Below are 16,177 nucleotides of genomic sequence, written 5' to 3' on the forward strand. Positions count from 1 at the left end.
CAGTCAGGTTCGCAGCCCTGGGGATCCCCAGAGGTTCCTCGAAGCCGCACCCCTCTCCCCAGTAGACTCCAGACCCGCCTCTAAATTATTATTATTACTATTACTATTACTTGAGGCAGAGTCTTGCTTTGTTGCCCAAGCTGGAGTGCAGTGGTGTGATCATAGCTCCCTGTAGCCTCCACCTGCCGGGCTCAAGCCATCCTCTTACCTCAGCCTCCCGAGTAGCTGGGTCTACAGTTGCACACCACCACGCCGAGCTAATTTTTTTTTTTTTCCTTTTTGAGACAGAGTTTCGCTCTGTCGCCCAGGCTGGAGGGCAAAGGCACGATCTCAGCTGACTGCAACCTCCACCTCCCGGGTTCAAGAGGTTCTCCTGCCCCAGCCTCCCGAGTAGCTGGGACGACAGGTGTGCACTACCTCACCTGGCTTTTATTTTATTTTTCATATGTTTAGTAGAGACGGGGTTTCACCGTGTTGGCCAGACTGGTTTTGAACTCCTGACCTCAAGCGATCTGCCCGCCTCGGCCTCCCAAAGTGCTGGAATCACAGGAGTAAACCACCACGCCCAGCATCCACCACCAAATTAGGAATGCAAAACTCTCCTTCAAGTAGGGGAAGGCCCCCACATACAGACACACGCGTTTGAGGCTTATGCTCATTTTATTATAAAAAAATACGGAATCCAAAGTTGATTGTGACGGGAAGAGGGGAGGCCCGGTCGCCAAGCTCCAGGCCTGGCAACGCGGCCCGCCCCGCCGACCCCCTACAAAAGCCCTCTGCCCACCCCCCACCACCGGGCGTGCCTCGAGCCGCCGGCCGGCGGCCGTACACAATATATATTTATATATAATATATATAAAACACAGAGTCAGGAAAGGCGGGTAGAAATATGAAATCCGTATAAATGTGTTGTTTCCTTCATTGAAGTATCTTCGGGGAGGAGTTTATTTTATTTTATTTTTTTGGTAGTGGTTCCCTCCCTTTTGTCTTTCTTTCTTTTTCTTAGAAACATTATCAGGTCACAGAGTTGAGAGAGGGGCTCTGACAGACGGAAGGAGCTTATTGCGAAGTGCAGCTTCTACTCTAAAAGTCCACCCCACCCCCCCACCAAAATAAAAGACCCCCATGAAGGGCTGAAAAAACATAAACGGTCCAGTCGGTCCTCAGGAATAGGTGGAAAATGAAATCACAGTTTGCACTCGCTGGCTCTATTTACAGGAATGGAAGGGTCTTCTCGGCCTCGGAGGGGACCGTGTGAGGCGAGCGGGATGGGTAGTGGGCTGTTTGCATCGGCCAAAGCAGTCTCTAAGACATGGGGGGGCTGTGATTCCGAAGGGCGCTGGGGCAAAACAGTATCTGGGAGGAAATAACCAGGAGGACGGGGGTGGGCGATGGGGTATGAGGTCCCCCCAGTCACAATTAGGGGTGCTCACCACGTACCCCTTTCCGGCTCAGACTCACCCAACCTGGAGCACCAGGGGGGTCCGTGGTGGGCTGCAGCCAGAACCCCACAAGTGGGGTGCAGAGCAGAGGGGAGCAGCTGTGATCCCGACCCCATGTAACGCGTTCCCCTCTCCCAAGCCAGGGCACAGGGACCCCGCCCCGCTGCAATGGCAGGGAATAAATTAAATTAAAAACTCAAGTCTTTTTGATCCAACCACGAAAAATACACTAAAAAAAAACAAACAAAAAAAATCGCCAAGAGGTTCCAGGATTCTCCGACGCCCCAGAGATGGCTTGGCCAGGGGCTGCATCGACACCCCAGCCCCTCGGGCCTCGGGGTGGGGGGCTCTCGGCCGTCCTCTCCCTGAGGGCTGGTCCCGGGGCGGGTGGGTGGCCCCTGCCCGGCGGGGGCGGCACCAGGCGAAGGAGAAGCAGCGTCTCTATTTGGTCTCGGAGGCGGGGGCCGCAGCCGGGTCCGGAGGGACGAGGTCAGGCGGTCCAGGAGGGGCCGTCCAGGCAGGGCCGGCGTCCTGCGGGGCTGGGACTAGGAACCCAGGAGGCTCCAGAGCACGGGGATGGTGCTGAGGAAGAGGCGGCAGTCGCCCGGGCTGCTACCCGAGTTATTGCTGGTGAAGATGGGCTCAGGAGCCTCGTACAGGGTCTCGTCTGCGGGTGGCAGAGACAGAAGGCTCAGCGGCGGCCTGAACCCCACTCGGCTCCCCACGTGCCGCCCGCCCTCAGGGTGCACATCTGCCCAACGGGCTCATCACCCCACCGGGCAGGCCCTCAGCTCCCTCTTGGTGCCATCCCCGATGCCCACTCTCTGGGCAAAGTCACTTGGCCTCCAGCGGGGGACCTGGCTGTTGAATTCAACCTTCACTCTTCAATCATTTCTTTTGGCTTTATTTTTCTTTTCTTTTCTTTTCTTTTTTTTTTTTTTTTTTTTTGAGACTGAGTCTCACTGTTGCCAGGATGGATGGAGTGCAGTGGCACAATCTGGGCTCACTGCAACCTCCACCTCCTGGGTTCAAGCGATTCTCCTGCCTCAGCCTCCTGAGTAGCTGCGACTACACGCATGCGCCACCACACCTGGCTAATTTTGCATTTTTAGTAGAGACGGGGTTTCACCATGTTGGCCAGGACGGTCTCCATCTCTTGACCTTGGGGTCCGCCCGCCTCAGACTCCCAAAGTGCTGGGATTACAGGTGTGAGCCACCGTTCCCAGCCACTCTGCTTTTATTTTTATTTTTATTTTATTTTATTTTTTAGACGCAGTCTTGCTGTATCACCCAGGCTGGAGTGCAGTGGTACAATCTGGGCTCACTGCCACCTCTACTTCCCAGGTTCAAGTGATTCTCCTGCCTCAGTCTCCTGAGTAGCTGGGATTACAGGAGCCCGCCACCAGGCCCAGCTAAATTTTGTATTTTTAGTAGAGACGGGGTTTCGCCATGTTAACCAGGCTGGTCTCAAACTCCTGACCTCAGGTGATCCACGTGCCTCAGGCTCCCAAAGTTGGGATTACAGGCGTGAGCCACCACAGCTGGCCTGCTTTGTTTTTTAGAGACGGAGTCTTGCTCTGTCACCCAGGCTGGAGTGCAGTGGCGTGATCTCAGCTCACTGCAGCCTCGGCCTCCTGGGCTCAAACGATTCTCCCACCTCAGCATCCCAGTGTGCTGGGATTATAGGCGTGAGCTACTGTGCTCAGCTAACCTTCACTCTCGAAGGTCTGACATGTTCGTCAGATGGGGAAATTGAGGCTGGGGCAAGGCAGGGCAAGATAGGGAAACCCGAGGCCCCCTGTCCTGGCCCTTCTGAACACTCACTGGTTCTGTGGGTTTAGGACACAGGGGTGGGGGCCTGGATCCTGCCCGTCCCCCTGAGCACTTACTGGTTGGCCGCACGTACACCTTCAGTCGCAGGCAGGGCCGGTCCACAGCATTGGGAGGCGTGGCAGCTAGAAGAGAGGGGATGGGGATGAGTGGGGAAGTGGCTCTTGGTGCCTGAGACCTCCTGGGGCTGAACTCCCTTCCCCACCTTGGTGAATCAACCCTGACCCCAGGTGGAGAGCCACTCATAAAACTCCTAATCGTACATCAAAGCCCCAGACACAATGCCCCCTATTTCCCAGCAGTCTCCTGCACATTCCCCCTGCTCCTCCCTCTGTCCAATCCTGACCCCAGAACCTGGAGGTGTCTGTGTTTTTGTTCTGCTCTGCCTCACCCCAGGGCAGCACAGGGTGAGCTCGGAAAATGACGTATTTGTTTTCAAGCAATCAGCAAAGAGGTGACATAATAATAGTGAAATGATTGACCTGGGTTCAAATCTCTGCCTCTGAGATCCTGTGGACAAGCCGCTCCCCCTCTGGGCCCCGCCTGGCAACACAGTAGAGTCTCTGGGAAAGATTCTTTTTTTTTTTTTGTGATGGAGCTTTGCTCTTGTCGCCCAGGCTGGAGTGCAATGGTGTGTTCTCGGCTCACTGCAACCTCCGCCTCCCGGGTTCAAGCGATTCTCCTGCCTCAGCCTCCCAAGTAAGCAGGATTACAAATGTGCGCCACCATGCCTGGCTAATTTTTGTATTTTTAGTAGAGACGGGGTTTCACCATGTTGGCCTGGCTGGTCTTGAACTCCTGACCTCAGGTGATCCACCCGCCTCGGCCTCCCAAAGTGCTGGGATTAAAGGCGTGAGCCACCGCCACGCCTGACCAGGAAAGATTATTTCCATCTGGTTCTTACGCCCCAAATTCCAGCATCACTGCCCCTGCTTTTGGGCCCCCAGAAGTGTCCTGGAGTGCAATGGGGGCATCTGCAAGGGTCAAGAGAGGAGGAAAAGGACGCCTGAAGCCGGGGCCGCTGGGGTGTGCACACGTGTGGACAACTGAACAGGGGTGGGTCCACGTGTACGCACAATGGATGTGGTCTTGCTGTCTCTGCCGGGCCCAGGGTCCCCGATGGCCTGGCTCTCATGGCCACCACCTCTGCCCGCCCCCTAGAAACCCCTCACACTGGAAGATGAAGATAAAAAGCACATAATAAAATAACATTCATCACAGAGATAGGACGAATAATTACAATAATTATCTTTATGAAACTGCCGTCTCAGAAAGAAAAATGTAATTTTTCTCATATTATGGGGACTTAATTTAAACACCTTCCCCCCTCCCCCACCCACTTCTTCCCTGAATTAAAAGGGAAAATACAACTAGAGCAGAGACAGGAGGCAATGGGGCCTTGTAAAGTTTAATTTCACACGGCAGGAGCTGGGTGTCCAGGCACTGACCCCCCTGCAGCCTGGGGGCACAGACCCCAGATCCTCGACTCCCCATCCCTTGGGCACTGAGATGCTGAGAAGCCGAGGTCCCCACTCCACGAGAATCCCTCAGTCTCAGCACCACGGTGGAAGCCACGAGTGTGATGCCATCATCCCCATCTCAGGTGGGCAGTGCCTGGACCCCACATTCCCCGCCAAGGTCACAGATATGGCCAAGCAGGACCGGGACTCCGGCCGGCGCTGCTGTGTTCCCCCACCTGCCGTGGGCCTTTCATGGGGACAAAAAGGACAGTTTCAGACCTCCCATAAACAGCAGGGACTGGCAGCCTCCCTCAGCCTGGCCCACCCAGCCTGGCCCACCATGGGGTCCTGCAGATGTGAATATCCCCAAGGCTGCCACCACCCAACCTTCAGATGAAGACCCCACAGTCCTCAGGGAGTCTCCGAGCCTGGCATGGGTCCCGGGGAGATGCGGGGGTGGATGCGAGGGTGGGTGTGGGGCAGGGAGGACCTGGAGACCCCTACCCAGTCTGGGTGCGGCTGGTATGGCAGGGGCCCTGTGGGGTTTTTTCTTCTTTTAAAGACAGGGTCTCGCTCTGCCACCCAGGCTGGAGTGCAGTAGAGCGACCAGAGCTCATGCACTCCAAGCAGCTCTCCCACCTCAGCTTCCGGCACAGCTGAGACCACAGGCCCATGCCACCACACCCGGCTAATTGTTTTTATGTTTTTGTAGAGAGGTCTCCCTACGTTGTCCACGCTGGCCTCAAGTGATCCTCCCGCCTCGGCCTCCCAAAGTGCTGGGATTGCAGGACTAAGCCCCAGCACCCAGCCTAGCTGTGGCTTCCACCAAGCTCCCCTCCCCTGCTGGGCTCCGGATGCCTCAGTTTCCTTCCTCAGTGTGCTGGGGCTCGGGCACCCTGGTCTTGCCATCGGGGGGCTGAGCCAGGTCTATTGGCCCAACCGCCAAGTGGTCTGAGCTGGAGCCCCGAGATCACAATAGTGCAGCCTCAGTCCCCCTCCAAGCCTCAGTTTCCCCATATGCAACGAAGGACGAGGAAAGTCCTGGCCTCCGGGGATGGTTGGGAGGATGGCACGTCCATCATGCACTTCACATCTGGGGGGGGTCAGTGACCTGGGTGGGTCAGTGGCCAGCGCCAGCCCTGGCCCCACTCCAAGACCCCGAACCCACTCCGCGGCCCCGCCCACTCCCCCTGGCCCCACCCCGCGGCCCCGCCCCGCAGCCCCGCCCACTTCCTGGCCCCGCCCCCGCGCCCCCGCCCACTCGGGCCCCGACAGCCCCGGCCGGACCCCACTCACAGATGTAGTAATACTCGTGGCCGGGCCGGAACTCGAAGCCCAGGGAGAAGGGCGTGAAGAGCTGGAACTTCTCCGAGAACTTGAGCGGCCCCCCGGGCGCGGCGGGCCGGTTGCACTCCCAGCGCTTGAAGCCGCGCTGGCGGTGGTCGCAGGAGGCGTGGCCCTCGCCGTTGACCATGTAGAGCACGTAGTGCTCCATGCGCTCGGCCGGCGGCAGCGGCGCCCCATAGTGCGGGCAGTAGATGTCCAGGTAGTCATTGATGCTCACCTCCACCGTGTAGCCCCCGCCGTCGTCCCCCGCGCCTGCGTGGAACCTGCGGGGACGAGGCGGCCAGAGGTCAGCGCCGGGAGCGAGGAACGGGGCACGGGGTCAGGGTGTGCGGGGAGGGCCAGGGTCAGGGGACAGGAGCGCGAGGGACGGGTCAGGGTGCGCGGGGAGGGCCGGGGTCAGGAACACGGGGGACGGGTCAGGGTGCGCCAGGGGGGACAGGGTCAGGGGACAGGTGCATGGGGCACGGGTCAGTGTGCGCGGGGAGAGATGGCTCAGGGGACAGGTGCACGGGGCACGGGACAGGGTGAGCGGGGAGGGACGGGTCAGGGGACAGGTGCACGGGGAAGTCAGGCCGGGGAATGGGGGAGGGGTCAGTTCGCAAGGTGGACTCCGCCTGGGTCCTGAATGGTGATAGCGGTCAGCAGGTGGGGTTGCACACCCCGATCACCGCGGGCTCCAAGGTTGGGAGCCCACGGTCTCTTGCCTGGCACTGCTCCCCACCTCCTGCCTCAGTGTCCCCAACAGCCCCACGGCAGGGCCAGCAGCGAGGTGGGTGTCCAGGTGGGTGACATCTGGACCCCTGTGTGCAAAGGGCCGGCGGGGGGTTCCTGACTCCGGGCCTCTGCACAAGCTGTCCCTCCACCAAAAATTCCCTCTCCAGAAACTTAGCATCTACCTAACATGCTTTAACATCTGTGCCGCCTCCTCCAGGCAGCCCCCAGCCCTGCTTTCCTTCTGCACTCCCGCCTGTTGAGAAGGACCGAGGCAGCGTGGGGGACATAGGTCGGGCATTCCAGCTCGCTCTGGGGCAAGCTCTGCCCCCACCCTGGCCTCAGTTTCCCCACAGAGAACGGAGCTTGGCGTGAAGAATCCCTCCACCCTCCTCTCTCTCAGCACCCCCAGAGTTCCACCCACCGCCCCCTCTCTCTCAGCCCCCCCGAGTTCCACCTGCCGCCCAGCTCGGAGGCATCAGTGCCCCCGAGTTCCACCCGCACCCCCCGCCCAGCTCGGAGACATCCTGGGCTCCACTTCCAGCCCCTACTGAGTTTCACCTGCCGCCCCCCCCGCCCCCCCGCCTCAGCCCCCGGGTTCCACCTGCCGCCCCCCCCCAGCCCCGCCCGCAGAGTTCCACCCACTGCCCAGTTTGGAGGAATCCTGGGCTCCACTCCCAGCCCCATCCCTGCCCTCCTGTGTGACCGTGTGAGCCACACCACCGTCTCACATCAGGAACCCAGCAACCTCCCGAGCCCTGAGCCCCGGAATCCGGCGGCCTCCTGGTCTCCCTCCTGGGTGCCTGCACTCCTGACACCTCAGCCCCCTAGTCCTGCCTCCAGGCCTTTGCCCTGAGGTTCCCCAGATGCAACCCGCAAGCCCCTTCCTCCAGGGAGCCCCCTGACCCGTTCTCATCTGTGAGGATAGAGGTCAGCCGAGGGAGGGACCGGCGGCTCCCCTTCCCTCACCGCCTCGGGCAATGGCGGCAGGAGCCCTTAGATCTCCCGGCTGTGGTCCCCAGGGCCCCTGTCGCGTAACCGGCGGCCTGGACCAAGCGGGGCACCGGGGGGCCCCTGAGAGGGGCTTATTAGCACATAAAAGACCTGAACAGGGAGGAATGGGGGGTCCCCCACACCGCTGCTGCCTCCTGCCTCCATGCACAGGCAGGGGAAACTGAGGCCCCACCAGTGTTGGCAGCACGTGGGTGCAGGCTGCTCCGATCCCAGCCCTGGCACCGCCTCTAGGCCCGGCACAGCCACCGCCACCCCAGCCTGCAGGGGTAAGCCCACCGCAGGCCCCACACCAGGGACACTAATTGGCACAGCAGCTCGAGAGAGAGGGTGGTGGGATTATCAGATGGCATCGGCCCGGTCCCCCGCCACCCCGAGATGCCATGCCAGATGGGGCCGGGGGTTCCTGGGTCTCCAGGGGTGAGAAGTGGCAGGGAGGCATGCTCACTTGCGCTTCAGTTTCCCCACTAGGGATCCGGCATGAAGACCTCCAGAGCAAAGAATTTCAAGGCCGGGGGGCAGAGGCGGTGAAGTCACCCTCCAGCCCTTCCCTACCTGGTTGGATTCGTCCAGGGACGGAGAGCTTCCCAGGCCTCTTTCATCACCCCTGTGAGCCCAGCATAGGGGACAGTGGGAGGGCGTGTTGCAGGGAAATCTCCCCCGGGCACCAGGCCTGGGGGGCAGGGGCCCGTCCGGGGCTTCGGAACCTTGCAGTTCTGGGCTTAGGTCCGGATTTGAGCCCTTTGGTCTCGAGGTCCGTCCTCCTCTCAGAGGCTCCCTTTCCCCTCCGTGCAGGGGGATGGTCCTCCTGGCTGTTGGTCACTCGGGGTGCGTCCCCACAGACACGGGGGCAGCCCCATACAGGCTCAGATGGAGACAGGCTCGGCCTCAGCCCACCCCTCAGGCTGCCCCATTGGCCGGCTGGGCACAGGCGTCTCATTGACCCGCTGGCCCCTTGGGCGGGATCGATGCAGAAGCTGCTCCAGCCTTTTTGAAAAGTCATTTTCCTTCCTGCCCAGCCCAAGTGAAAGCCCATTGATCAGGCGGTCGATGGCAGCCAAGGCCCAGCTCCTGCCTGGGACTGCCCACACCCAGGTCACCCTGCAGGGGAGGCCTCCGTGGAGGGACCACAGGGGCGTCTGGGCTCCCCACCGCCCTCTGGCCTCAGTTTCCCCTCCTGTCCCGGCAGTGATCCCCAGGGAGCCACATTCAACCCAAAAAAAGAACCTGGCTCCTAGCAGGACGCTTCTTGAGACAGAGCGGCCTCTGAAGCTGGGCCCACAGCACCAGCCCTATTGGTCCCCCTCTGGCCTCTTGGTCCCCCGGTGGTGCCTCCTTCCCCCACGTCTGACACCACTGTGTTCTCTCCTCCCATTCTGCCTTCGGTCAAACGTCAGAGACCGAGGCTTCTGTGTGGCTGAGTGGCCAGGTGCCCGGGCCCCTGCAGGCTGCAGCGAGGGTCTGCCAGGGTCCAGCCTCCCCATATCCCAAGCCTCGCTCTTTTGCAAAGCAGACTCTGGAACACGTTGGCAGCGGCTCAGACCCCTCCATCCATTCCTGATCCTCAGAATAAAATCCACACCCCTCCAGGCCTGTGTGGCCCATCCGCTCCACCCTCCTCATCCTCCTCTCTTCAAGACTCCTCCCTTCCAGCCACACCAGCCTCCAGGCTGTCCCTGTTCCCACCAAGGGCCTCTGCAGGTGCTGTTCCCACTGCCTGCAATGCTGTTCCCTGTGCCCCACCCCATATCACATCTGCTCTTTACAGGGTTTGCTGTCTGAATCCCGGATCCCGAGGTTGGACTCCTCTGTCCCTTCCCCACGGCCCTACACAGTGGTGCTCAATAACGAGTGAATTAAAAAGGTCAAGAGGTGAGGACTTTGCAATGCCAGAGTTGTGGGGAGCAGCCCGCAGGTGTGCGTGTTGGGGGGCAGGTCCCAGGGGAACCCCCACCCCCGGCTCTGCTGCCGGAGTGGAGCCATAGTTTTCCCTTTGCGTCTCTAAAATAGCGGCGGCCTTGCTGTGTCGGCATTCCCGGTTCCAAGTTGGTGGGCGAACCCGAGGAGGGTGCGTTGCCCCTGTTGAGGGTGGCGCCTGCAGGGGGGAGGGGGCCCCCACCCCAAAACCGCACCTGGGGAGAGGCAGACAAAGCCTTCGCTTCCTCCATTAATGATGAAGCCTCAATATGCAAATCCTCCCCGGAGTGGCAGAGAGACTGAAATTCTCACTAAGGGGTTAATGACTGATTTGGGATTTTTCCCAGACAGAGCGGCGGTGGCAGCTTTTACTCCTCCGGGTTCCCTCTGCCGGGCCACACCTTCCTCCCAACGCTCACTCAACCTACGGGTGCCAAAGTCCACGCCTCCAGGCAGCCCTCCAGGCCCCAGGCAGAGCCTCACCCAGCAGGGCTCCCCTCCTGCCCACCCGGGCCTCCCGGCTGTCACCGCCTTCCAGCAAGCGGCCTGGAGCTAATTAGCTCCAATCGGGCAATTGTCAAGTTATTAGACACTAATAGCTAAGCGACTAATTAGGAATCTCACCCAAAACTGGGGTGGGGGTGGGCTGGGCTGCCTTCCAGGACTGGAAACTGAGGCAGCGGTGTGGCCGGCAGCCAGGACCCTGTGGGTGGGCAGGTACGCCTGCGCCCGTCCCCATCTCTCTTCCAGGGTGGAGAAGCTCCCGGGGAGGCCCAGGCTGGCCAGATGAGCAGGCAGCCCAGGTCCTGAAGCCCAGCGTGGGGCTGAGGCCGCCCGTCCCCCTCCTGCCACCCCCAGCAAGACCTGCTGGGAGGACAGCACCCACGCCAGCACCCACATCTGGCTTTTCCAGGGACAGAAGAGATGTCCCCCCGATTGAGGACTGGAGCTTTTTCTCCTGCTCCAGACCTGGGTGGGACCTGAAGTGAAATCAGTCCCCGGGATCGTGCAGGGTCTGCCCGAGAAAGGACAAGTACGGCCTTGTGGTGCAGGAGGGTAAACTGAGGCAGGGCCCTAGAAATGAAGCAAAATAGGAAAAAGATGGGCCGGGCAGGGTCAGCCCCACCTAGGCCTCTGTCACCGTGGGCGTGGGTGGCCCTCGTACAGAGAGTGCAGCGGGCGCAGCTGCCGTCGGCCACCCACCTTCCTGCCCCTCCCAGGGCTGTCCCTGCCTCCCCCCGGGCCGGCCCCAGGTGGGACACCCTGGACTGTGCCCAACTTCCGGGTGGCCTTGGATGAGTCACTGTCTCTCAGGGCCTCGGCTGCTCTGTCCCTGAAGTGGGGGCCCCCGACCCACAGGGCAGGCGGACAAGGGGCCCACAGAGCTCGGGGGGCACACCGCTGAGTCTCTCAGCCAGACCCCACACCAGCCTGGTCTGGGAGCAGGTGTGGCATGAGCCCCCCACCAGGACCGGCTCGGCCACAGAGTTCAAACGCCTGCTTGAGGTTAAAGCAAAAAGCCCGCCGGCTCGTCTGCTCCTCCGCGGCCTCCAGCCGTGTGTCTGGGGCGACGGGACGGTGGGCACAGGGACGGGAGCGGCTCAGCCCTTCCCCCAGCAAGGTACAAAGCCCAGCTCTCCCTGAGGACCCATCCGCAGAAGAGGCCGGTCCCACACACAGGACCGAGGGGCAAGGCCTGGCTGCATCCCGGTTCCCGAGGAGGAGAGAAGCCGTGTCCCGGGGAACACACGGCCACCGGGGCAGGACCCTCATGGATGACAAGGAAACCACCAGCTCCACAGAAATGCTGCCACCCGGACCCCCATGAACGCACAACCTGCTGCCTCCACTGTGACCCCGAGGGACCCAGGTAGGGCCGGTCCCCTGCAGACCTGCGGAGACGTCAGCCCAGAGACGGGCGAAGCTCAAATCCCGCTGCATTCACGGCCCCCCGCCACGGAGCCTCTGTTCCCTTCTCTGCAAACTGAGGCCGCCCAGGGGGGCCTGTGGTGGAGGCGGAAGGCCCGGGCCACCCATGGCACCCCAGGAGGCCCAGAGATGGGGAAGACAGAGACCCAAAGAGACCATGGTGCCTCGGCGGAAGCATCCTCCCCACCACAGGAGCTGCCTCGGTTTCCCCTCTGGGGAGGGGACACTAAACCCCTGGGACCACCCTCAGGCCTTTGCCGGTCCACACCAGGCCCCATCGGCCGAGCCGCACCCACCGCAGGGCTCCGTCACCCCCACTTCACGGAGCAGGCCTGGGGGTTCCAGGCTGCTGAGCCACCTGCCCAACGTCACGCCCAGGTCTCCCAGACTCCTGAGTCTGAGTCCAGGTACCCCACGGCCTCCAGGACCCCACCCTCAGGCCCCGAATCCCCCAGGCCCACCGCCAGCTCTCCTAGCCCCCAGGGCCGAGTGGACCAGCTTCTCTCAAACAAAATAAAAAACTCTCATGCAGCAGAACACAGCATCACCCCCTTCAAAGCCGTCTCCCCCAGAGTCCGGGGGACGCTGGTGGAGCCACGGGGAGTGGGACACCCCATTCACCTCTGCCCTCTGCCGGGGAACGGCTCCTCCCTCGGGGACTGAGCCCTTACCCAGGTCACCATTTTCCATCTGGAGTTTGAGGGGAGCCCGGCTGCTGCCCACACCCAAGGGCCATTGGGTCCGTGGGGAACCCCGGGAGGGTGGCTGAAGCCAGAGATGACCGGTGTGGGCAGGCGCCTACCCAGTGCCCCCAACCCAGGTCCACATGGCTGCAGATTTCCAATCAGAAGGTGGGGACTCCAGGGGACCGCCCCTGCATCCACCCTGCTCTGAGGCTCGATGGCCGTCTGCACACGGGCCCTGGTCCCGTCCCCAGGGGAGGAGGAGAGGGAGGGCCAACAGCGGGGATGCCAGTGTGGACCGTGCTGGGGCCAGCACTGCCCCCACATTGCAGGCCCTCAGCCAGCCAGCACTGCCCCCAGGCAGACACACTTACATGCACCCCACACGCAGACACGCACACACACCTGCACTCCACGCACAGACAAAATGCATGCATGCCACAGGCAGACACGCACAGGGACCTCAGACACTGCAGACATTCTGTGTACGGGCGCGCACATGCAAACGCGGGTGCCACGCACAGGCACACTCATGCACACACACATGCACCTCATATGCAATCACGCAGACACATGTGCAAACACGCCAGAGCTGTGCTCTGTGGATTCACACAGCCTCCTGCCACACACAGACACATGTAACCTACAGCCAGCTGTGACTCCAGGCACACCTGCATGCCACCCCTCCCCACTGATGCACGCAAACACACATGAGCAGCCGTGGGAATGCACACGCAGTGTCATGGCCAGGACGGTGAGGGCAGCCGGCCAGGTCCAACAGGACAGGTGAGGGCAGCCGGCCAGGTCCAACAGGACAGGTGAGGGCAGCCGGCCAGGTCCAAGCCCTGGACGCCCCAGCCCGATGCGGCCCAGCTGGGAACAGGCCCAGAGACTCCTGGCAGCCAGCTCAGGGGTACCCCGCCCAGGTTGGAGGGTGGGTCGGACAGACGCTGTGCAGTCACTGGTAGGGGTGGCGGGGCCAGCTAGCCAGACCACCCAATGGGGCCCCACTTTATAGCGGCCCAAGGAGGTGGGTGCGGGGCCCCCTGGGTGCAGGCAACGCATCTCACAGCAGAGAGGTGTGATGTGGAGACAGACCACACAGTCATCGCGTGGGCACAGGTGCCAGGCCAATGGGCGGAAGGGGCAGCCAGCGATGCTGCGGCACTGCCTGGGCCTGCGGACCCCATCGAGCACACGGTCTCCTGGTGCCCACGCTGCTGTCTGCCCCCCATCGCGGCTGTCCCCACCTCCCAGTGCCTTTCTGTACGCCCCTCTCACAGACTTGGGGTCCCCGCATCCCCCACACACCTGCCCAACCCCATCATCCCTCCCTAGCCAGCCCAGCCTCACACTTTAGGCCTGCTGGCTGACGCCACTCCTCTCCCCAAGCCAATGTCCCCTCCACAGGGTCCCCTTGGATACGGAGGCCCAGCACCACCCCCTGCCGTGCCTGACACCCCCGCCACCCAGGCACAAGTCCCGGGCAGGTGCCCCTGGACACCAAATCTGAGAACTGCAGAGACTCCCGATGTCGGCGACAAAGCCCTGATTCTGGCTGGATCCCGGCTTCCCGGGAAGGTGCTCACCCAGCCCTGGGCCCAACGGCAGGGTGTCGGCTCCGTCCCCAGCAACCCTGAATACCGCAGGCAGGAGAGGAAGGAGGAGGCAGCCCCGGTGCGGCCCAGGTCGGCTCTGCGGACAGGCAAGGCCGTTCCCTCAGGCAGCGGTCTGAGCTGGGCAACCAGGTCAGACCCGGAGCAACAGGAGGTGGCTGGGCCAAGCCAGGCACTGGGGAGGCCACTTCCTTCCCCTGGCCGGGGGTCCGGCCTGCAGCCCTGTGGCAGGTGGGGCAGCAGGGCGGCCCTGGCGACCCCCTTCCTCCCCCGGTTGCCAGGTCCTCCTGTGTTTGGCGTTTGCTAGAACAAAGGACAGGCCACGCTGGGGACGGGAGATTCCGCAGCTGAAACCAAAAACTTGGGCCGGGGAAGCGCTGCCCGCTGGACTCCCCGCACGGCCAGCGACAGCCTTAATCAAACCCACATGTGACCAGCACAGCAGGCGGCTCGGGGACCCACTCTGAGGCGGGCCAGCCATCCCCCAGCAGCCCGGGGTCCCTGCCCTCAGCCCCCAGGGGCCTGACCCAAGGCTGTCGACCAGGGTGGGGGGTGGGCCTGTGCGTGTTCCCCACCCCCACGGTGGAACACGGGCCGCCCTTGTCCCCGAGCCCGCCTCAAAGAGACCCCTTCATGCAACTTTCCTCCCGGGGACCGAGGACAGCAGGAGACAGCGGGGACAAGGAGGGATGGCGGGCTCCGGAGGGCGGCTCGGTCGGCACAGGAAGCGGCTGGAAAACGGAGAGAAAGTGACCAGTGGCAGAAGAGTGTGGGGGGCCGCCTCAGTCCCCGATGAGCAGCTCTGTGTGCCTTGGGAAGACGGTGACACCCTGAGCGCTGGGGCTGACTCCCTCCCGAGCCCCAGGACCCCCAAAGCCCCGGCTCCCCACGGGACCCCCAGGGAAGCTGCAGCCTGCTTCGGCTGTGGAGACCCTGGGATGGCTCGGAGGGTTCTGCCGACGTCCAGGCCATGGCCAGGCCCCGGCAAACTTTTCTCGCTCTGACCAACGGGGGCTTCTCCTGTCCCCCACATTGGGCCTGGCCCGGACCTGGTTCAAAACAAGGGGACTTGCGGCAGGCGGGTGCGGCATCTCGGCCGGGCGTGGCAGGCAGGGCACTGGGCCACCTGGGTCCCGCCCCAAGTCCCCCCCTTGCATGACCTTGAGCCAGCCCCTCATCCCGTCTGCACCTCAGTTTCCCGGTCAGCGCCCAGAGGACAGGGGAAGACTCCATCCCACTTCCCCTCCCGGGGCTGACCCCCAGCTCCCCGGGGCCCCTCAGTCTCCTTTCAAAGCTGGGCCCTTGGCCCCCTGGAGTGAAGCAGATGCTGGGTCGAGAGGGAGGGACACTCCAACTTCCCCAAGTTCATCTGGGGACCTGCGGGCAGGACGCACCCAGAGATCCCTCGAGGGCCACAGTCCCCCACCTCCGGTGCCAAGGTCCCCGGGGATCCCCACCGAATGCGAATCCGAGGGGGCTCCCCAGAGAGGCGGGTGGATCGGGGTCCCCCAAGTCCAGGCAGGCAACTCAGGGGCTACCCGGCATCGGAGGGTGCCAGAGGGGTTCCCCAAACTCCAGGAGACGTCGGCGCTCTGGGGGATGTGGGGCGCGAGTCCCCACAGTCCGTAGGGCAATGGGGTGCCCCGGGGGAGGCAGGCGCGGAAAGGGAGAGTCCCCCAAACTCCGGGGGGCCAGAACTCCCTGGGGGGCTCCCGCGGGAAACGGGCGCCCGCATCCCGGCGGCGGCGCGCGCGTGGGGGGCGTCCGGAGCTCGGGGGGCGCGAGGCCGGGCGCGGCGTGGGGGGCGTTGGGGGGTCCCCGGGCGCCCCCGCGCGCGGCCGCGCTCACCTGGGGTTGCTGCGGTTCCAGTAGACGGCGTAGCGGTCCGAGTTGGCGCGGGCGGCGTCCTCGGCGCGCGCGAAGGGCGGCGGCGGCAGCGGTAACAGCAGGAGCAGCAGCGGGAGCAGCGGGCGCTGCGCGGGCGCCATGGCCCCGGTCCGGCCGCCGCGCTCGCTCTCCCGGCCGCCGCCTGCCAGCCGTCTCCGCCTCCTCCGCCGCCGCCGAGCGGGCGGGCGGAGGGCGGGCGGGAGGAGGGCGCGGCGGCGCTTGGAGATCCCGGGCCGCCCCCGCCTCCGCGCGCGCGACCTCGGGCGCCGAGAAGTCAGGCGGCGGCGGGGCGGGGCGCCTGGGTCGCCCCGGGCGCGGGACCCGGCCGCGCGGACTGTCGGAGC

At 63.2% G+C, this 16,177-nt stretch overlaps 1 protein-coding gene across 1 annotated transcript; it reads right to left on the bottom strand.

Annotated features, from left to right (window-relative positions):
• Positions 1-659: 659 nt before the first annotated feature.
• Positions 660-16,033, bottom strand: EFNA2 (ephrin A2). The gene is made up of 4 exons (XM_032178458.2): positions 15,795-16,033; positions 6,029-6,342; positions 3,332-3,397; positions 660-2,109 (listed from the first exon to the last, which is right to left on the bottom strand). Exons 1-4 carry the CDS (start codon positions 15,932-15,934, stop codon positions 1,988-1,990), a joined length of 642 nt encoding a protein of 213 aa, XP_032034349.1. The 5' UTR covers positions 15,935-16,033; the 3' UTR covers positions 660-1,987.
• Between the last annotated feature and the right edge of the window lie 144 nt (positions 16,034-16,177).

Source organism: Hylobates moloch, unplaced genomic scaffold (genome assembly GCF_009828535.3).
Source record: "Hylobates moloch isolate HMO894 unplaced genomic scaffold, HMol_V3 SCAFFOLD_15, whole genome shotgun sequence".
Taxonomy (NCBI): Eukaryota; Metazoa; Chordata; class Mammalia; order Primates; family Hylobatidae; genus Hylobates; species Hylobates moloch.